General features: G+C 37.2%; 1 protein-coding gene across 12 annotated transcripts; it reads right to left on the bottom strand.

Annotated features, from left to right (window-relative positions):
- Nucleotides 1–5722: 5722 nt before the first annotated feature.
- LOC18441880 (Cysteine proteinases superfamily protein) lies at nucleotides 5723–21956 on the bottom strand. Of its 12 annotated transcripts, none has more exons than XR_016057061.1 (10): nucleotides 21496–21956; nucleotides 10124–10451; nucleotides 9767–9934; nucleotides 9239–9370; nucleotides 9063–9144; nucleotides 8851–8964; nucleotides 8502–8589; nucleotides 8320–8392; nucleotides 8053–8141; nucleotides 5723–6584 (listed from the first exon to the last, which is right to left on the bottom strand). XR_016057061.1 is itself a non-coding variant. In XM_011627852.3 (9 exons), coding segments are annotated over exons 1-8 (939 nt in total). In that variant the 5' UTR covers nucleotides 21497–21956; the 3' UTR covers nucleotides 7829–8141; nucleotides 8320–8366. The 12 variants fall into 12 exon arrangements, 6 of the variants coding, with proteins under 6 accessions (XP_011626154.1, XP_006852167.2, XP_088725096.1 ...); XR_002282238.2 differs by having other exon boundaries at nucleotides 8522–8589; XR_016057059.1 differs by having other exon boundaries at nucleotides 5723–6581; nucleotides 8522–8589.
- Between the last annotated feature and the right edge of the window lie 479 nt (nucleotides 21957–22435).

The following is a 22435-nucleotide window of genomic DNA, read 5'->3' as shown; positions in this document are numbered from 1 at the left end:
CATCTCCATAAAAGGTAAAGTTGAAATTTGACACTCTACAAATAAAATTTCATGACACTAACTTCTAAAATATCATGTACTTGTGTAAAATTTTCAAATTTGTTCTTGCTTAATAGGTAAGTTACCTATTAAAATAATTTTTTAAACAAAAAGTAATTATCTTTTTTATAATGAACATGAGTTATTATTGGATAATGTAATAGATGTTATAATTCATATTCATAATCTAGGTGAGCGCTGGGTCTTATATAAATCAAACGTGGCCCACCCCAACTCAGACCGGGCCAAAGAGGCCCTAGTCCTAGCTCGATTGACATTGAAAAGGTCTTGGTTCTAGCCCTGGCTTGATTGGGCCGTGGGCACCCCACCCCAGACCTGGCCAAAGAGGCCATCGACGTTGAAGAGGTCTTGGTCCTGGCCCTGGCCCTGGCCCTAGCTTGACCTGGTCGAGGCCCGACTTGGCCCTAGCCCGGTCCTCAGGTCCCCAAACCCTAGTTCTTTTGGGCTGAGCTAGCACACCCGGCCTATTCCACCCTTAGAAAACACAAGGCCGTTCCAGCTTTGTTGTAGGCCTAGGTCCGATCCAGCTAGGCCTTGCACCACATAGTGGTGCACACACGCCCCTAGTTTTTCAAGCTGGGTTAACTGGGCTGACATGGGTTGCCAGCCTAATTTTCATTACGCAATCTTAAGCGCCTCCTTTAAATATGATTGAGAGGAACCGATCTTTCCTCATTCTTAACTCTATGAATTATTTTCTATTTGAAGTACATTCTATTTTCCTTATTTTTCCCTATAATTGCGCATGATTTTATGAATTATTTTCTATTTGAAATACAATATCTTTTTCCTTATTTTTTCTTATAATTGTGCATGATTTTTTTTCCAATACTATTTGAAGACTCAAATTCTCTTCATACATGGCCACATTTGGCTACGGCCTAAACAATTATTTTATTCTAGATAATAATAACTATTACTTTCATACATGGCCACATTTGGCTACAGCCTAAACAATTATTTTATTCTAGATAATAATAACTATTGCTTTCTAGTACATTATTCAAAATGATAACTCACCAAGGAGCGATACAATATGTGTTTGGTTGGGCCTCAATCTTGTCGGGTAATATGACCGTGCGGGGACCCGGGTTCGGGTCCTGCTCGAGATCGCTCTCTCGCTAACCATGGTGTGTGTGGTGTACATGTGGACAGGTACCAACTAGTGAGAGAGGATTATTGGGTGTGAGGTGGTACCTACCTCACGGGGGGTTCGTGACACGCTCGGGTATTCGCGGGCGCCTTCTTAGATCACGACGGAAAACCTCCCTAGTCTGAGGCCGGTTCAGCGTTAGCCTCCTTGCTTGCACTTTGCGATTCATGAACACACACATAAGGTTGCCAGACAACTATTTGTCATTTCGGTAGCCTTTCGACGCCGTCTTGTTAAAGGGCCTCATATAAGTAGAGAGAGAAAAAAAGAGAGAGCGAAGAAGAAAGAGAGTGAAGAAGAAAAAAAGAGAGAGATAACAAGAGAAGGGTAAGTCAAAAGAGAGACAGAGAAAGAGGGAAAGGATCGGCGGCTTAGCCACCGGTTCGAGTGGAGTGAGAGGAAAAGAGAGAAAATGCGAGAAGAGAGAGTATGAGAGAAAGAGATAAAGGGGGGAACCGGTATTACGCCGCCGTCCTGGTTGAGAAGAGAGAGGGAGAAAGGAAGATAAAAGAGAAGAGAAGGGGAGAGATGAGAGAAGAGAGAAGGAGAAAGAAAGAGAACGGCAAGAGAGGGATTGGCGGCTAGGCCATCGATTTAGTTGAAAAGGAGGAGGATGGGGAGAAAAATGATAGAGAAGAGAGAAGAGAGAGGAGAGAGGAGAAGAGAAGAGAGGGATCAGCGGCTAGGCTGCCGATTCAGTTGAGAAAGAGGGAGAAAAAGGAGAAATAAAATAGAATAATGGAAGAGAAAATAGAAAGAGGAGGGAGAGGACCGGCGGCATAGCCACCGGTTCGAGTAGAGTGAGAGGAAGAGAGAGTGAAAGTGAGAGCAGAGAGAGAAAGACAGAAAGAAACAAAGAGAGGGAGAGAGAATGAGAGAAAGGAGAGAAGGGAAGAGAAAAGGGGAGAGGAGCGGGAGGAAGAGAGAGAGAGAGAGAAAGATAAAAAGGGGAAGAGAGAAAAATAAAGAGATTGAGAAAGAGATGCTCGAGAGAGTGAAAAAAAGAGGAGTGAGAGAAGAAGGAGAAAAAGGGAGAGGGAGAGATAAGGACAGAAGAGAGTACAAAAGATAAATAGAGAAACGGGGAAGAGGGAGAAATAAAGAGATTGAGGAAGAGAGGCCCGAGATAGAGAAAGAAGGAAATGAGAGAAAGAGAGTGTGAAAGAGAGAAAATGAGAAAAAGGGAGAGAATAGAGTGACAGAAAGAGAGAGAAGAAGGGAAAAGAGAAGGAAAAAACGAGAGAGGGAGAGAGAAGGGCAGGCTGGTTGCCGGCTCGGTTAGCTATGAGAAAGAAAGAGAAAGAGAGAGAGGGAAGGGAGAGAAGAGAGAGCGAAGGGAGAGAAAAAGAGAGAGGGAGAGGGAAGGGAAAGAAGAGGGACAGGCTGTTCCGGTTAGCCGTGAGAAAAAGAGAGAAAGAGAAAGACAGAAGGAAGGGGAAAAAAGAAAGTGATTAAGAAAGAAGAGAGAAAGAAAGAGGAAGAGAGAGAAAGAGTGAGGGGTTACCTAGTAGCCTCTTTGGACTGAACCGACGGCTAGGTTGGAAGTGGGAAATCTCAAGTGAGTAGGAAGTTTCTAGGGGCAATAGCTTATGGATAAAGTTTTCTCTCTCCTCTCTTGGGATGAAAAGGGATAGAGGAAAACATTGCCAGACTAAAAAAAAAATCAATTAATTCTTAAGCTTAGGGGCCAAATCGCATTAATTCCTCCTCTTTTGAACTTAGGGTTACAAATGCTTATGTAACACTCAAAAGTGGGTGCTGAAAACTAACTAAAATTGCTAAAAAATATATTTTCTATGAATTAAAGTTGAATCTCCTTTTGGGGGCAAAATGATTATTTTGTCCTTACCCCAAATATCGAAAATGGCAAGATGGTTCCCAAAAAGGGGCCATAGGTTATGGTGGTCATCCAAGGCCCGTTTCGGGTATTTTTGACAACCTTCTAGAGAAAAGAATGTCACGAAAGTGATGGTCATGGCGAGGCGATCGTTTTGATATATCTTTTTATCCTCAAATATAAGTATTGAGCTCTTAGCGAAATCCGTCAAAAGATGGGGATTTTGCGATATTAGATCTCAGATATTATCCATTTCTTGACGTTTTAGTTCGATATTTCTATCATGAAACGACGTGGAAGTCGTCACGGTCGTTTGGTGACAAGAATGACTCAATTTAGTGGCAGGACTGCCGCTTTCCAAATTGGGGAAATTTGCAGGAATATGGATTCCAGTCGTCAGAAAATCTTTATTGCAACCTTGAAATACAACCTTTTTGTTCACTTATCACATATGATGTTTACTTTGGATCGAAGCCCTCGGCGTCATGATCCCAATGGACCCATTTTTAAGTCGATCCGAGGTCAGAGCTTCGTGATATGGCAATTTGATTGAATGGATCTCCTCTTTGCAAAAATCTGTAAAGCATGAGTTTTTTTAAACGGCTTCTCTCTAAGATTTCTTCTGTCTCGGGTCGTGTCATGAGTTGTGCCACATATCAATACGTACACGGCGACTAGACGAAGATCTTCCTGAAATTTGACCTCGATCCAACTTAAGATGAAGAAGTTATGACCTTTCAAAGGTGATCCCGAAATCATATTACAAATGGAAATTGGTTCACCGAAGGTGTACCAGAATAGTGTGTAACCCACCATTTTTCGGTAAGTTGGCCATAAGATGGTCCAAAAATGTCCGAATGAGTTGAAATTTGGTATTGGGGGGTTTCCGGACATTCTAAATCCAATAGAAGTGGTATGATGTTTATCTAAAGCTCCGGTGATAAGTTTGTAGTTATGAGATGTATTTTCCGCATGCTAAAGGCCGAACCTAAAAATTGGTTTTGTCTCTGATCCACCTTAACATCATCGAATCGCGACGAAACTTGGAAGGTGTTCTTAAGGAATCAAGTGCTACCTCCACATGATTTTTGGAACCCATCTATTGCCTTTAAAAAATTCGCTCTGGATCAAGAATTATTTCAACATCGCTTACATGGTCCGCAGGCATTTTAGCGCCCGCGGGCCTAGGTCGCAATTGGCTTCCTCATTGTTCGCATCAGGGATACAAGTGTCGAAAAATACCTTAAAACAGTGTTGCCCAAACTTTACGACACAGGGTGGTCACCTAACCAATTGGGTGCGATACTAAGTGAGTCGCCCAACTTTTTTTGGCCCGAAAACCCATGTTTCAACATCCAAAGGCCTCTAAAATGCCATAACAACTACATGCATATGTTTTCTTTTAGAAAATGCTCATTTTCAAATAAACATTGAGATTTAAACGATCCTAAATTAAAATTCAAAAAATAAAATAGAAAATACTCCTTAATGGCACGAGCCTAAATTGCCAACCACTTTCAAATGAAAATCACTTCTATTAAAAACGTCTGACCCTATATGACGTAAAAAGTCAGGTGTATTTAGTCTAGAAACGTCCTAACCATGTTAAAAAACGCATGATTAATCATGATGATCAAAATCCCATGATTTTGGTGAGATTTGGGGAGTGTGATACATAGTGTGTCGCCCAGCCTTGTTGACCAAAATCGACCACCAAAATTGACGCACCTTGTGTTGCCAATGTGATTTTGAGCATATTCATAGAAGCTGGTCAGATTTTGGCTCTGCGACACACTGGGGGTCGCTTGGCCCCGTTTTGATATGAGCAACACACTTTGTGTCGCACAACCCTCCGACCACCAAATCACGAATTTGTGCTAGCAAATCAGCCAACTATCCAAAATAATGCATGTTAATCAATTTAGGTTTATAAAAAGACATGCGCCCAATCTTTTAATGGTTGGTGAGCAAAAATCTTTAGAGACTATGTGTGAAACCCTAAACCTATAACCTTGTGATCATCAACCCATATTTTATGAGACCCATCTTCAACCTCCAACCCTCAGGTTGAGAACCCACAACCATAATCCAACCAAAGTTATGGCTTGGTCAGTTCGAAAGAGAATAAAGAGGACCAAAAAGTGTAAACTCAGTCGCGGTCTTGATAAGGGCGAAGCTCCAAAGCTTCGGTTGTCCCTAGCAAATTTGCCCGATCAAGTAAATCTTCATTCATTTTTTTAGTTATTTTGTTATACATATAATAGTTTTATTGTTTCATTTTAAATATTTTGTGCAAGGATTAATGCCGGCTCTACCGCTAGTCCAATATAATGTTTGTTCATATTTGAATATATCAAAATTCGATTGATCTCACTTCTTTATCATTTTTAATAACGAGTTTGTAGTGCTGGATCGAGGGATCTTCACTTGAAGATCACTCTGATTTTACGATGTAAACAAACATTATTGATCAAATAATAACAAATATATCTACAAAATTTGAAAAATGAAAAAAATATATTTGTAAAGCCTAGATCTAAGCATCTCATCAAACAAACGACCTATATTTTGTAGGTGATAGAAGCACTTTCAATTTTTTTTTAATGATTGTCCATCAAAAAGAAAAGAACATATATTTAAAAATTGGGGTCAAACAAATAGTTCTAATATGATTTTTGAAGATTGTTATGTTATATATTATAAAACCATCATATGAAATCATTCCTCTTGTATCAAGAGGTATATGAGTAATTTACTCTACAACTTTCATCGTTTGATACGCTGCGAATTTTTAGAACATTGGATAAGGAAATTGCTAATCATACACTAAACAAGGAAACCGCCTAATGGGAGCTTATTCTTCTCCTAATATTGATTTATTTTATTGTTAACTTGTTAAAATTCCTTTCATAATGACAAAGATCAAACACAGTGGGATAAAGGCATAAAAAAAACCAACGGAGGAGAAAAGGGTACCTAGAGTCTATTGATGGAAAAAGGGGTTAGGGATACTCCCTGCTTTTGGTAGGGATACTCCCTCTCTGGCGTGAGCATCAGCATTTGAATTACTCTCTCTCTGTGGCAATGAGTAAAAAAATATTGCCATTCGAGAAGGACTTTGATTTTATCAAAAAATGGATTCAATCTCCAAGATACAATCTCCAAGATATCTATCTCTTTCCCCTTGCCTATCAAGTGATATTCATGGAGACCCCTTCAATTGGTAGGTATGAGGGTGAGGCCTCGAAGAAGGGCTCTTGCCTCTGCCTTATTTGCTGAACACACATGTAGAGGTCCTAAGAAAAAGAATGCAAGTGTCCCTTCCGGTTCTCTAAGAGTACTCCTAATTCTTGCCTCACCAAGGTTGCCTCATGAGCTGCCTTCCAAGTCTATAAGGACATGTTTGATAACAAGAACTTGCTTGAACTTGCTTCCAGTTATCAAATAGGCCCTAAGAGTAACACCTATCTTCTCATAGTGTACCTATCTTCTCATAGTGTTACTATCCCACTGTTGCGACATATGTTGACACTTCTAAATACAAAATTGAATAGTAATAATTAGTAACATACATCTGTTTTACAGGTTTCATTAAAATGTTATACACACTATAATACCAATAGAAATATTATGAGAAACAACAGTGAAGAGAGACTATAAATGCCCCCCTTTCTATGCAATATAATTGAATAATTAGGTCTTTATTTATTCTCATAATATTGTATGATATAATTTTGAATCATGTTGACACTGCGAAACAAAAGTGAATACAATAATATTAACTAGCTCCTAGTGTTTCATGTTGACTACACTTTTGAATGCAAAATGAAAAATACGGTCATGTAAAGCTTATCCTTGTTTGACATATATGCATAGAAGTGAATGAAAATTAGGTCTTTAAACACATAGAAGAGAATGAGACCTCTAGTTACATAGATACATTAAAAACTTATCCCAGTGTCACATATTGACACTTCTAAGTATATAAAAAAGTACACTAATGTGAGACCAATGGCTCCCCAAAGAAAAGCAATGAGGCCTATTCCCATAGAAAGTGGTGTGTGCATGAGAAAATCAAACTCTTTATTACATATATGAATGATATTATATAAGGGTGTGATTCATATAAAGTTGAGGCCTTAAAGAATCAAAATAAGGTGTACATTCAAATAGAATCAAAATATGTTGTTTTAGTCTCAGAAATCATTATAATGGCCTGAAAAAAAAAATTTATGTCTAATTATAAAATTAAAGATTAAAAAATAGTGTAGATTGAGCAGATCTATAAATATTTGAAAATCTTAAAAATTGACGGTTTAGATAATACAATACAGCCACCTAAGAAGCTGTCCAAGTGCTTCATAACAAATGCTAAAACTTCAAACTTTCAAGATCCAAGTAGGGGCAATGTCATCATTATGAAAAAAAAAAGCAAAACTTTGGGTATAAACGTAAGTAAATTAATGAGGAGGAAGATTTGTTAAATAATGGAACTTTAGGAGGTAATGCACACTAACAAGGCATTTTAATATTCAATTTCTCACTAAGTGGTATTCTGTTAAAGATATAACAAACATATCAAAGGAAACACGGTTTCAAGGCCTCTGAAATATCAAAGCACAGGTTCAAGAGAGTTTTACAATAGTAGTGGTCTTTTGGGAAATTTATGCATGGGGGGCAATCCCACATATCTAAGTTACATCTGAGAAATCAGGTACCATTATGTTGAGAAGGAATGGGACTTTGATGGTGCATTGTGCAATCAGAATCATTAGGACTTCCATAAAGTGTAATTCTTTCTCTTGAAGGAATGTTCTTCAGTTGCATATAAAACATACCATTAATACATGCTCTATCTCAAAGAAGTAGAACTCACTGGCCATTAGAGATTATCATCTAATGAACCCACTCTCAAAACATAACTGCAACATTAAGGGAAAAAAGGAAAAAAGGGCAAAAGTATGTCATATTTACACTAGCATCAATCAAGGAAATATCATACCTATCCCCATGATAGCCAGAAAGGTGTAATGTTAGGATAAGATGGTTGGCTTCGATCCATACAGGCACTAAAAGAGGTGCTACACATGGCTGCACCGAAGAGTTAAGTGCGCATTAAGAAAACTAAAAGAGAGCAACTGATTTTATCACTGCTTTCACTCCAAGGTAATTGGATGGGAACCACAGAGAGAAGGAACCACAACTAATTCAGTCACCACTTAGCAAGAAGATATTAGTGAAGGGAGAATAAGATGTTGTGCCATTTTACCTAATCAAATATTGATGATGAGTCCTCAGGAAGTCGAAATTTCAAGTTCAACTCACCATTGTACCATCGTCTCCTGCAGAACACAACCCAAATGCAAAATATTAGGAAATAGGTCACAGAAATGAAGACAGCCAATCTCTCTCTCTAACTCCTTTTTGCTTTTTGGGGTAAGTGAAGCTAACTCTCTTCAGAAAACACACACAAGCTGAACGAATGGATATCTTTGCAGAAGCTCTCGATGTCTTTTGGGTCAAACCAATCTTCCTTGAGCTGCAAAAGACAATGAAAATTTGTTGTCTATAAAATTTTCAAGATGAATGTATGCAATAAAGTATACCATAATCCAATGGAATGGTATAAAATGATTCGAAGGAGAATACAACATCCATTCCAATGACTAACGAAAGAGGATATTAATTCTGCTGGGTTGAATGTCCCAGCAGGCCCCAACACAACTGGTCCCCTTTCCATCATCAGGAATGGATGGTTGATGTTCTTCTCACGTAGAGGGATAGCTGGTACAGAGCTTACAAAGTAAGGGTAGCCTTTGAAAGGACAGAAATTTTCAGGAGCATTCTGCAAAAACAAGTCTATAAATTGGAGAACAAACATTCCACACTGTTTTTCATCTCTCTGTTGTGGTACCTGAAATATGGCTTCTCCCAATCAGGCCATGATGAAATATTAAAAATAAATACCAAATGCTTCTAGAAATTAAAGAATAATCAATTTTAAGGGCTTACTTTAGGCACCAAAAGTGGGATTCGTGAAACTATCTCTTTGCTCTCCTTCCCCCCTTCCGACTTATAGATGTCCCAAACAAATCTGGGAAAAACAATAAGTACATGGAGTTCAGTGTTTTTCCTGCATTTGACTATGAGAAAAAAAAACTAGAAACTAAGGCAAGAAATGCAGAGACTTTCTAATATCTGGTTCAAGCCGCCTTGGTTCAGCCATTCTTAGGGAATCCAGCAGTAGCAGGCATGGTGTCCTTTCTTTTGAATCCAAATCTTCTCCTAAATGGCATAGAATTAGAAGGCTCCAGTGTCTCCTGTAGACACAACAAGGAAACTGGTGAAACTCCATATGATCACAAACATAACCAACTTCTTCTCAGTATCACATAACCGTAGTTTTCTAAATATCACAATAACACAATTTTAAGAGGATTTCAAAGAAAGATGGCTTCCATCATATCATGAGGTTCTTGTCCTTTAATTTTCCTCGCATTTTTTTGTCAAGATTAAAGTCCACCAAAGCCTCAATTAAAAGAGTATTGGCAAAAATAACTTAGTTTTTCCATCTCTTTCCAAAAATTAAAACAAATAAAATATATCTTACCTCATTGAGAAATTTCCTAGTATGAGATACATCAGAAAAAGAATCCGAAGTATGAGATTTTGTGACCATATGAGGAAAACTCAACTTGGAGGAGGAACCAACTTACCAACGAATAATGGGAACGAACACATACTTCCGAGAAAATATGTGCTTCCTCCTAACCCAGTCCAATACCTTTGTAGATGATGAACCAACCCCATACAAATGAAACCATAAACAGTCCAGGTATGTGCAAGACCGTTGCTTATCTTCAGGAAGCTTCTTCCATAAGGTCCTAAAGGAACCAACATGAATTTTTTGAATTGAAGAACTTCACATGAATGTTTCATGCATGCATTTCTGTTTACCAAGTAATGACAGGCTTTCTGGTGCTTCATTGAGATAATCAGAAAGCACCTTGAGATAAGTATGAGAAGAAAGAAAAACAAAAGCTTCACAAGATATAAAAGAGAACAGAGCTTACTCCAAGTAAAATTCAAATATATTTGTGTCTATCTTGTGCTGTAACTTGGATAACCCATGAAAAAAAGGAATTTGGGTTTTTCTCTGCTTTTTTAAATTAGTCTGAGAGATTTCACTTGCAGAGAATGGATTCAGCTCAATTTTCATCTCCGAGGAAGGCACCATAGGGTTATCCTTGTTGTCATTTGGAAGAGAAGACAGATGATGCCTGCGCTCTGACCTTTTCCTGCCATGGAAGCCATTAAAGAAATATGGTCGAGGAACAACGGGTATCCATTCTCCTTGAGTTTCTATCAAGACATCTTCTTGACATGGCATATGCATTTGCACTACAGATAGAAAGCAACAAATATTCAGTGAATTATTGATTAAATCAAATCTGCAGTAAATCAATGATTAAGTTTCCCAAGAGCAAAGGATAGTAATCAAACTATGCGCTGAACCATTGTAGGGTCATATTAGTGCCTCGCGATTTTCATGTAGTAGTTCAAACACAAGGTTTTTCCTCAACGAAACCACAATCCCTGATATACAATACAATGATACTTGGCTTTTGAATTTGTGAGTCATTATTTGTCAAAATCAAACACCAGGAATTTAAAACAAGATCTGACCATTGGCACCCTTGCATGACAACAGCCCTCATTGGAAGCATATTCCACATTTCTGTCAGTGATCAAAGCCCTAAGTCTCCACACAACACACTAGCCAGCATTTGATGCTATGATGCACACATTTGACTATGGCTTGAATATGGAATATATACATAGTTTTATCAATGGAAAAAGTTTATCTGACGTTGCAATCTTAAAATGTAGAAATAAAGATGCACTTAAAAAATCCATCATAAAAAGCTGTTTGCATATTAGAAAACCCTCTAATTGATCATCTCGACATCAAGATGTATAAAAATGAAAAGAACAAAATATTTCGAATCCACGAAATAGTGTATCTTGCAACACATTATTTGGACCATCCATTTTTAAGATTTTCATGTGTTTATAGATCTACTTGATTTGAACCATTTTTAAAGTTTAAAATTTCATAATTGGAGACGAAAATATATTCTCAAGCCATCCTAACAATTTTTTATATTAAATTTACATTTATGATAAAATTTAGAGGTACACCTTAATTGGATTGTTTAAGGTTGCAACCTTATACAAACCACACCCTTTATCAATAGTATCCACAAAATCATAAGTAATAGTAATAACAACAACAGAAGCAGCAAGAACAACAACATAACAACAAGGGTGATATTTTTCCAGCTAGTCCCTGAGGAACCACACCGAGACCAAAGTAAAAGAGCAAGTTACCCAGAATCAGGTTGAGCTATGAAATTAAACCCACACGGGATTTACTTGAACCAAACCAAAGTAAAAAAGCAAGTAACCCAGAATCAGGTTTTTAATACGAATCAAAGTAAGTATATTTTTATTTGTTTTTTCGATTGTTGTCAAGGAAACTGTTACGTAACATTGCCTAAAACTGAGATGTCAACAGTTAGGAAGAAGAGATTATGGAAAACATAAGAAACACAGGGGTCTGATCCCACAGAATCTCACCTGCTATGACCCACACATGCTAATGAATCTGCTAGGTCATGATCATTCATGAAATATGACGAAACTTTACTGACCTTATCTTGGCACAGATGATGCCTTTCCTCCATGATGTCTGCCAATCTCCAAGAGGGAATTCCCTCCGCTTAAGACCATCAAATAACATCTGAGTGTCCTTCCGCTTGGAGAGGACCTGATAATTTTTTACAATATACACTTAAAGTCCTTCTATAGGTGGTACATCAATATAATATAAGCACAGTACAAAAGTATACATCAGGGACAAATGTGCCCTCATGGACACCTGTCTGCCGTCAAGTTGGTGCATGAATGTCATGAATCCCAATTTAAGTTCTCATAACCTTCCACATCAACAGCGAAAATGTTTAAAATCTGATCACAGTTTCTCACGCAAGGAAGCTTTGCCACATGCATAGTGACATCAACTTCAAATGTGTTTAGATTGCTTGAAGAACACTAGGTTGGTTACTATGTGGATGCAGCCTGATTATCACAATAGAGTAGGATACTGGAAAGGAAAAACCACTCTTAAGGCAGTGCTTTCAACTACACTAGCTCTCATGTAGTTGATGTCATAGCTTAACATGCTTCTGCATTAGAGCAAGCGACAACATTTGCTTTTTGCAACATCATGTAACAAGATTGCCTCCAACATAAGTCCAATAACCAGTGGGCTGATCGCCTATTGAGAGAAACCCTGCCCGTTCTACATCAGTACATCCACATAGATTGATGCAAATGCTGTAGCACATAAGTATTCGCCTTCCTGGAGATGATTTTAAGTAGCGTACGATGGGATTGACTGCCTCAAGATCGATAATGCACAGAGCACGAATGTATTAGCTCATGAACCAAACTGTGAACATGATTTCAGGGCTAATAATGGTCAAATAGATAACGCAAGCTACTATTCGCTGGTATTGAACAACATCCTCCATTAAAGGGACAAAGCACTTAGTTCATTAATCTCATGAAAGTACTTGGGGCATTAGACAATCTAAATGATATCACAAATCACTCATACAAACCATTCCAAGTTTTAAAGTTTGTCTTCCACGCACCTCCAGGGCAAAACTCGAATGATGGGACTCACTTTTCAAGTCAATTTTGGAAAACATTTTAAAGCTCGCTAACATATCCCCCTTATCATCAATACGGAGAATAGGGAAGCAATAATTTATAGTCATCTTATGGATGGCCCTATTGTCTATGCACAGCCAAAAACCATCCTTCTTAGGTGTCAACAGGGCATGGAATGCACAAGGACTCAAACTTTATTGAATTAACTGTTTATGTAACACCTTAGTGACCTGCCTATGCAATTCCTCATGTTCTTTCAGATTCATGCTATAGTATAGCAAGTTAGGAAGAGCAGCACCAAGGATCAAAATCAAATTAATACAATGCTGAATATCTCTTATTAAGGAGTAAAACATCAGGCAATTCTTCAAGTATAACATCCATAAACTTCTCAGTCAATAGTGTATCACCAGTCGAAATAAAATTAAAAAGAGAATCATCTTTTGCTACAAAGCATATCAACACTGATTTAAAGAGAGAATAACCCCGCCCTCTCCCTTCTTGGATTTAAGCTGATTATCCTCTTTTAATAGTTGCAAATAATTCAAACCTCATTCTTGCAAAAAGGATATGAATTGTACTTCCTATGCTATATAGCAGAATGGTTATACTGGCATGGTTGACCCAATAAGATATGGTACACATCCATGGGTAACATATCACACCAAATATACTCGTATGTTTTTCCAATGGTAAAATTAACTAAACAATGATAATTAATGGGAGTTTCATTGTGTCCCTCAAACCAGAAGATCTTTGGTGGGTCAACGATGTAGAAGCAAATGCCTTGCATTTTAAATTTATCCTATTAAAATTCAAATATGTATTTTTTGGGGGATTTTCAGGGTTTATTTTCTGGTTTCTAAGTTTTCTATGGATTTTGCATTTTCTGCTTGCAGTTTTTTTAGGATTTTTAGGAGCTGTTTTGAAAACTAGCTAGTACTTGTGGGATGTTTATTTATTAGGGGTAAAGATGTCATTCAAAATTTTATTTTAATTGGGACTTCAGTTTCCCTTAGAAAAAGGATTTCTTGGGGCTCGATTTTCATAGTACTACATCTCAAGTTCCATTCCTATGTAACCTTGTCAAAAAAAAAAAGGATTTCTTGGACTCTAAGTAATGTTTTTTACTACAAGGGTCTATGTAAAGAATTTAGCAAAGAGAGTTGAGTTGTTCTTTTATCGGGTTTAACCAATACAATAACCATTAAAGCCTGGCTTGTATGCTTCCTCTTTAGTTTTCCAATCAATAGATTATTTGATTGTTTTCTTCCTTGCTGATTCTTTCTACATCAATTGGTATCAGAGCTTAGGGTTTGTGATCATCAAGGATTGCGATTCTTGATCAACCTACGGTTTGTGATTTCGATGAACGCATGACAACAAGAAGGGTCGAGGAGGAGTTCTAGTGGATCCACCTCGCGAAATGCTAGATGTGAAGAAATTGACTATCAGGAGGCGACTTCAACAGCTTGCACGACAAACTTGCAAGCATCACTTACGGGCAAGGTTTTAAAACATATCGATCCAGATCGAAAATCGCCTGATCTGGATTGGGAATTGATGGGACTATTTTGGTTCCCACTGTATATCAAGAACCAGCTGGTTCCAGAAAGAACCACCCAGTTCTCACAATGAACCAGATGGTTCAGCCGGTTCCCACATTAAAAAAAAAATATTCATTTGAAATTTTTAAAATTTCTAAGTAAAGAGGGGGATGGAGCAGCCCACCCCATCCTTCATATTTTTCATATTTTTATTTTTCGAACTCCTTTATTTTTTATTGGCCAGCCGCGCCCCCTTGCACGCATAAGTCATTATAATCCTAGGCACAAGAAGGAACCTTATTTAATTGAGACATGAGTGTTAACCTTGTTTATAGAGGCGTGGCAGCCATTGCCTCCCCCAAGTTCCCGATGTGGGACAATTCTTCATTCTACTTTTGTCTCTAACACTTCATTTTTTATAAACTTTGGTGTTTGGAATAAATAAACTTTGGTTTTTGGAAACTTTCCCTCAAAAAACAATTTGATACGCCTTAATAACCACTTCATCTTCCTCATTGGAAGCATAATTTCATTTAACTATTTTTCTAATTTCATTCAAATGTGATTGCAAATTCATATTTCCAAATGCTATATTTTTGTCCATACTAATTATTACAACTTAGATCTATTTATTTGACAACATATACTTTTTGCTTGCTAAATCTCATGTACTGGACATTTTAGAGAAACATTTGAAAGTGAGAGGAAAGAAGGATGTCTTTGAGCTGCCTAAATGGTGTGTTTCTTTGTCTTTTGCCCTACAGACAATGGAAATATCAGTAAGGGTAGTGCCTATTTTCTACTGTGCTAAGGATAAACAATGAAGTGTTTTGTTGCTATTATGAAGAGGATTGCAATTGTAACCATGTAATGAGACTTTGAAAATAATTTAATTAATCTGAAACTTGAGGTTCTTTACTTTCAAGAAAAGTAATTGTCAAAAAAAAAAATTGAAATAGTGAAAGCATGTGTATGAGAAATCAGAAATGGAGGTCATAGCTTTTTCCCGATTCCCAATTTGGTTTAATAAAAACACGATAAGTCATTGTGAGGGTCTTAACTTTTTTTTCCCTCTATTAAATCAAAAGGTCCAAAACTATTGTACACTTCTTCTTCTTTTTCACCATAAAAATTTGAGTTAAAGAGGTACAGTTTATTGCAATGAGTTGAATTTAAACTTCACATTTTGACTATAAAATGAATGTAACAGATAACAAACACTCAGACATGAGACAAGGTCTCAGTTTTTATGTATTTTCAATAAAATAATGAGAAACTATAATGCAATACCACTAATTTTTTGGAAACCTCAAAAACTAGATTTTTAAGACATTTTCGTATTTTTGAAATTTGTTAACCCCTGATCTTGCAGAACCAGCCAATCCATCAATCTGGATAGTCGATACACCGATCTGCACCTTGTTTGGGATGGGCGATTTGGGTCGCCGATCCGTTTTTCTAAACATTAGTTATGGGCAAGATGGTGATCTTTTCACCCAAGAAGACACCCTTTTCACCGTCGTGCTCCGTGTGGGGAGTTGAGTAAAGATGAAAGTGAAGGCAGGCCTAGACGTGGAGGACATCACTTTAGGATTTTCAATATGAAGGTTGATATTCTGTTATGATTCAACCTGGAGAATTTATTGATTGTAAGTACCATAGAGAGGGTTTTTTATTACCAAAAAAATTCCTGAAAACCCTTGATTATCGTTGTGATTTCATGGGTGATCCAATCCTTGAAGAGGAACCTTTTGATGGAATTAGTGATCATGTCTTTGGTTGTGATCCCGTCTTTGATGATGATTTGATGGGTGATATCTGTAGAGAACAGCAAGATGAAGAACTCCAACGAGAAACAATAGGTGAGGTTGCTAGTTTGGTTATCGAATTTAGTGTTCATCATGAAGATACTCACTTGGTTTGTTCTAGGGTGAACCAAGCATATGCATCATAACTACTCCATCAATACACAAAGAACCTTTCCTCAATGTGTTCTCAAAAGAGTTTATGAGTATACTAGTTGCCTCCAAAGGCTAGGTTTCAATGCAAAATAGCTCTATCTTTACTGAACCCATAACCCAAATCCCAAGATGCAAGGCACAATGTTCAATTTGAAGAAGATAATGATTTTTGTGTACAAGATTCATCTTAGCCTATTTCAAAACTAGAGGATGAGTTTTTTCCAACTAAGGGAGTTCGACGAAGCAGCAAATGCTCCATATGTTTTAATTTTTCTTATTAAAACTCGAGGATGTATTTCTGGGGGATTTTTAGGGTTTATTTTTTTATTTTTAAGTTTCCTATGAACTTTAGGGTTATTTTAATTTTTTTAAGATTTTTAGGAGCTGTTTAGAGTAGTAGTTAGAGTACTTATGGGATTATTTATTTATCAAGTGTAAAAATATGATTACAAATTTTGTTTTAATTAGGGCTTCAATTTCCATTAGAATTAGGATTTCTTGCGCTAATGTCTTTTTTATAAGTAGGGGTCTATGTAGAGACTTTAGCATAGAGAGTTGAGTTTTGATATCTTATTTCTGGTTTAACCAGTAAGAGGCATTGAAGTCTGGCTTATAGGCTTCCTCTTTAGTTTTCTAATCAATAGATTATTTGATTTTTCTTCCCTATGAAATTCTTGTTAAAACAGTTAAGGATGCTTTTCACAATTCATTTTGACATTGCCCACCATCTTTTGCTACACCATGTCACCACAGCTCCCACTATCAATAATAACCATGCAAACCTTGCCCTAGGACATGCATCTCGTGTGGAAGACATTTGTTTCCAACCATGGTTCTTTCACTACCTTTGTGGCTGACAATAGCTACCTGATCGTGAGGAATTCACCTCATCTGGGCATAAATTTGTTGCACCTCCTTCAGGTTAATCATTATAGAAAGGCCCATGTCACATCTCCTTCACAATACTCAATCATCGAGATGTATCCCGGCCGGCCTCTTAGGGCACTCAAAAGATTGATGCTCACGCTAGCCACACTTTAAATACTTAGGACCTTTTCTCGAATTTAAAGAGACTTTTTCACAACTGGGGCCTTGACTGCCTTTGCTTTCATCACTGGGCCAAAGGTTCAAGCCAACCACATCTTGTTGCCTCTGATTAGCAGTGTGACCTTCGAGAACCAAAGTAGATCCATGATCATAAAAGCAATTTACAGAACTCCTTCAATTTTGTTTCGAGTTTTAAAGCGAATTGACATGCTTCATCATGGCTGAAGCTCTGGGACAATCAACTCATCATGGACCTAAGTTTTAAAGCCACTTGCATAACATGCAACGAAGTGATCATCATTCTCATGAATCTCATTATGGCTCATCAACAAATAGAATACGTCCGTGTACTCTGGCACACTCTTCTCCTTTTGTCACAGCTGATGAAACCGCTGACAAATCCTGGGCCTAGTCAAATGGGACGAACCTCTCCTTCAAGCATGACTTCATCTTCCTACAAGTTGCGATCTTGTTCTTCCTTTACCCAACTCACTTTAGAAAAAGCATTGGATTGCAATCAACCAGTAAATTCAGCACATTGACCCGAACACCACGATTTGACCCTTCACGAGCAACAACCACCCAATATTCAAATGCGGAGGGGTATCTCTCCCCAGATTATGAAATGAGGGGTACATCTCCTCCACAGAATAGGACCTAACAGTAACATGACTAATTGAACCTTGTTCAGAGCAGGTGTAGCACACCTCATGTGCTAGTTCTTAGAATCGCCTTGTCAGATTGTTAATATCTTCCAGTATAGCAAATCCATCACCACCATGACCACAGCCTTCTCAAGCTCCTTTAGCAGCTATGACACAAACTTGCAGCGCATCTCAGGCGCTTTGATAATGGGTCCACTATAATACCAGATTACGCAGAAACTGATAAACAAGAAGAAGAGGCAAAGTTCCAATAATTTGATTGGGAAAAAAAAAAAAAGGATGAAAACTTACATGCCAAGCTTCTTAGCAACCTCTGGTTGACCCCACAAAACTATAAAAACAGAGTCTAATCACACCTTTCCTTCCTAACCTATTTAAAGACCCTGAACCCTAATTACAAAGGAATCCTAACCAAAATAGTCCTCTAACCACGAATATAAACTATGCCCTTGACATAAAATAAGACAACTCCATCCATTTTTATCAGGATCGGACCAATCACCGAATTGGCAAGGGGACTAGTCTAGTCAAAACTAGTCCGACCATTGATTGAACCAGTTCAACCAAATTTTAAAATATAAAGAAAATATGAATATTACTTTAATAATATGTAATATATCAAACAAAGGTGTCGCCCAAATTTGTTTGGCAGTCAAACCAGTCGAAACCGGCTAGTCGGATTGGCCAAACTGGCCAAACATTAGTTTTGACCGGTTTTTTACCAAAATTGGTTTTTACTTTGCACCAGACCAGCCAAGGCAATAGTCGGTGGTCCATCCAATTGGACTAGAGGTTTGGTCCGCTCTTGATAACTACGACTGTATCCCAAGAAAAAGAAAAGCTATTTTATCTCAAAACTGACACTACAATTTCCAGAGGCCATAACTTTTTGCTCGTCTATCAAAACATGCTATTATTACCATTGTCACAAATGGATCTTTGGCTATATGACGCCAAAGCCTGCAAAGCAAGTTTGACCTAGTGAATTTGGCAATGAAATGCCTCTATGGGCCTAGGTTCACCCTCTGAAGTTTGTTTTGTGAGTTTAGCTATCAAATTTGGTTTGAACAGGCTGGTTCAGACCAGTGGAATTGATGTGAACTGGTCATCTTTGATTTATTTTGACCAAATTCTAAATTTCCTTTATATTTTTTTGTTTATGTCTTTCAGACCAGTTTGACTAGTGAACCGGTCAATCCGACCAATGTGGAACTGACCTATGCCCTTAAAGGTTACTCTTGCAGTAAGGGGGTGTTTGATAATATGAACTGCAGTTGAGCAAAGTTCAGATTCTATTGTCTATTTAATCATCCTTTTTCAAAATATAATTTATACCATAGAATATATTTATATATAAAAAATAATACGATGTCCAATCAGTTGCATAAATTATGTGAATTTTATTCAAAAGTTATTCTCCCTCCTCTCTCCATGCCTCCCTAAGAAGCAACAGCCCATTGAAGACTTATCCCTTTTCACTGCAATGGGTCCTCTACCACTTTCTACCTCTCATTCTCTCTCTACTCTAAAACTAACTAAACAAATTAATTCATTTCAATAATGGTGGGCTTTTTTTCTCGTTATCCACAATAAAAATTAATTCACCAATTCTCATTTCAAAAATTAGACACAAGTTTGATAATACCCATGAATCACTCCCAACCATACTTTCAAACTGAAATATTGATCTTGAGCGTAAAAACAAGGAAGATAAAATGAATGAATATTAAATGGAAAATTAACCATACAATTTTAGAGATAAAAAATTATGGAAAAGATGTAACTGTAAATTATGTGATAAAGAAACAAGCTTCTAGGAATCATCTTGCCATTAAATAACCAAGTTCCGCCATGAATACATGAAAAATCGAAGCTTGATAATTTGATTAACAAGTTCCAGATGAATAGGCATACAACCAACTCTAATAAAACATAAATAATCGCCCAAGAATTTTCATGAATGTCCAAATACTTTCCACACTATATAATCAAACAAGGAAGATGACCGACAGAAAACCTTAGTCGTGGCAAACATAAGCAAAACAACATAAAAAACGGACTGGATCATAGAAGACACAGGCTGGATATCAGAATTACTTTTTTAAAAAAATAGAACTCCGCATTTTGAGGCATTTTGAGGGTATTGGAATATAATGAGGTAGTTTTGGGAGATGTTATTAAATAAATACTCTATTTCAAAGTATTGACATTACTCGATTTCAAAGTATTGTGTCATTTAAGGCATTTTCTGTTTATAGATTATGTGAGGTTTATCACTGAATACATCAATGAAAATAGTCAAAAGGGAATAAAAATAAATATCTTGTAAGACTACTCTCAAATGATAAGAGTATAAGAAAAGGGATGAACTTTATCTTTTTTATAAATTATAATATAATAAAGCTTAAACCATCTTACAAATGTCTACATATATAATGAATCAATAGGGGATAAACGCAATGATAGTCAGTCTAACTGTCATAATAATATCAGGAATCACAAATTAATTATGGTCAGTTTTTTATTTATATTTGCACAACTGAAACCCCAACCCAAAACAAAAATTTGCAACAACAGAACCTACAACTCAACCAGACAGTCGAAACAGATGCTTACAAGCTCATAACCACTACAACCCAATTTCCCCAGGGAGGGGGAAGTGATAAAGATTGAAACAATCCAGTGACACAAAATTGGATATTACATAAAACAGTCTGGAACAAGTAATCCAACTCAGTTTGATAAGAGAACAACAAAACCAGGATAACCCACCCAATCAAGCACTCCTAGACCTTGCCCATGCAAATACTCCATTGGATGGAATGGAGTTGGAATTGGAGCCGGCATTGAACTGCAGGAAGTACTCCTCAACATGCATACGAGAAATCGTACCAAACAGCCCACAAGGAAGTCCCTCATAGAATCGAGAACAATAAGCCAAGAGAGTAGCTACTAGGCAGTGTGCCTGGGGGAACTTAGGAAAAGAGAACCCATTATAATGTGTTTTGTGTATATGCATTATGCAGATATACATAATGCCATTACATGTGGATCAAAATTTACACGCTGCATAGATTTAGTGAAACCATATTAATTTCATGCTCAAAGATGTAAAAGTACAAACTACTGCATAATCCATATACAGCTAGAACTATCATTGTACTACATAATAAATATACATAATAGAACCCTAAATTGATAGTGGAGGCTGAATAGAATAATAGTAAGTGATTTTAATCAAGAATTAACAAGGGGCCGGAATCAATCTACTCAAAATCAATTCAATTGTCTCAGCTCGTAAATATACTTCGAGAAACATGGACATCACCATGCAAACAATTGATGCATTACAGCTAACACACAAGCAGAGTAGCTTCAAAATAGAAGCAATGCAAGCCCTAAAAACCATAAACACGAACCATGCGCAAAAAATGGAAAATAATTATAACAGCAAAAAAAAAAATACATATTTGATTAAAAAACTTACTGAATGTGATAGAACCCTTTTCTTCAACAGAACTCAGATATTGATGCAAATGATGGAAAATTCGGGCAAAAGGATCGATGAAGATTCAGGTCAAAGCATACGAAGAATAATCCGGGGAAAAGAAGTGAAAATTAGGAGGAAAATACTCAGCGGCGAAGAGGCAAGTGAGAAAGGAGAAAGTCATTTGGAGAGAGAGAGAGAGAGTATGAGATTTGGATTGGTGATTTTTTGTAGGAGAGAGAGAGAGACTTGGGTTGGAGAAGAGAGAGAGAGGGGGAGATGGAGATATGGGTTGGGGAAGAGATTTATACAGATAGAGTGGAGGGAGACTTGAGAGAGAGATTGTGTAGAGATAGAGATTGTGTAGAGAGAGAGAGTAGCAACTGGGAAGCTCGGAAGCCGAGGGATTTGCAGCAGGGAAGCTCGGACCACAACAACCTTTTCTCCAAACCCTTCCCCACAAAAAGGAACTTGGAAAACTCCACGAGACCACAACAAGGAACTTCGATACTCCCCGAGAAAACTCATTAGCGCCCTTTTTTTCGTTGAAGATGGCCGCGTTATCACCAGCGATTGAAATATCGGCCGAATCAATCGGGTCGGGCCTGGGGATTTTAAAAAAACTTTTGAATAAATAAATAAATAATTAAAAAATATAAAATTATGAAAATTTATCAGAAATATACTTTGATTTTCATCTAATTGAAAAAAAAACTTTCAATTTTCATAAACTTCGTCCACACCCGTTTTCCTCAATTTTGATTTTTTTTTTTACTAAAATAGCTTTTACGGTAATCGTATTACCGTAATGACTACGGTATTACATCACGTAAAGTACCGTAATGATAGAGCCTTCACGGTAATACGACTACCGTGAATGATATTTTGATTAAAAAATGTCAAAATTAAGAAAAAATGGTGTAGACGAAGTTTATGAAAA

The sequence above is a fragment of the Amborella trichopoda genome, chromosome 6, assembly GCF_054954075.1.
Source record: "Amborella trichopoda isolate Santa Cruz 75 chromosome 6, AtrichopodaSantaCruz75HAP2 v2.0, whole genome shotgun sequence".
Taxonomy (NCBI): Eukaryota; Viridiplantae; Streptophyta; class Magnoliopsida; order Amborellales; family Amborellaceae; genus Amborella; species Amborella trichopoda.
Note: the sequence above shows the minus strand (reverse complement) of the source record. Positions and strands in the feature narration are given on the sequence as shown.

Coding starts and splice junctions, on each gene's coding strand:
- LOC18441880 (XM_006852105.4), bottom strand. Junction 9,935..10,123: donor ATATTTGAATTTTACTTGGA/GTAAGCTCTGTT, acceptor TGGTTCCTTTAG/GACCTTATGGAAGAAGCTTC. Junction 8,393..8,521: donor GATATCCATTCGTTCAGCTT/GTGTGTGTTTTC, acceptor TGTGTTCTGCAG/GAGACGATGGTACAATGGTG.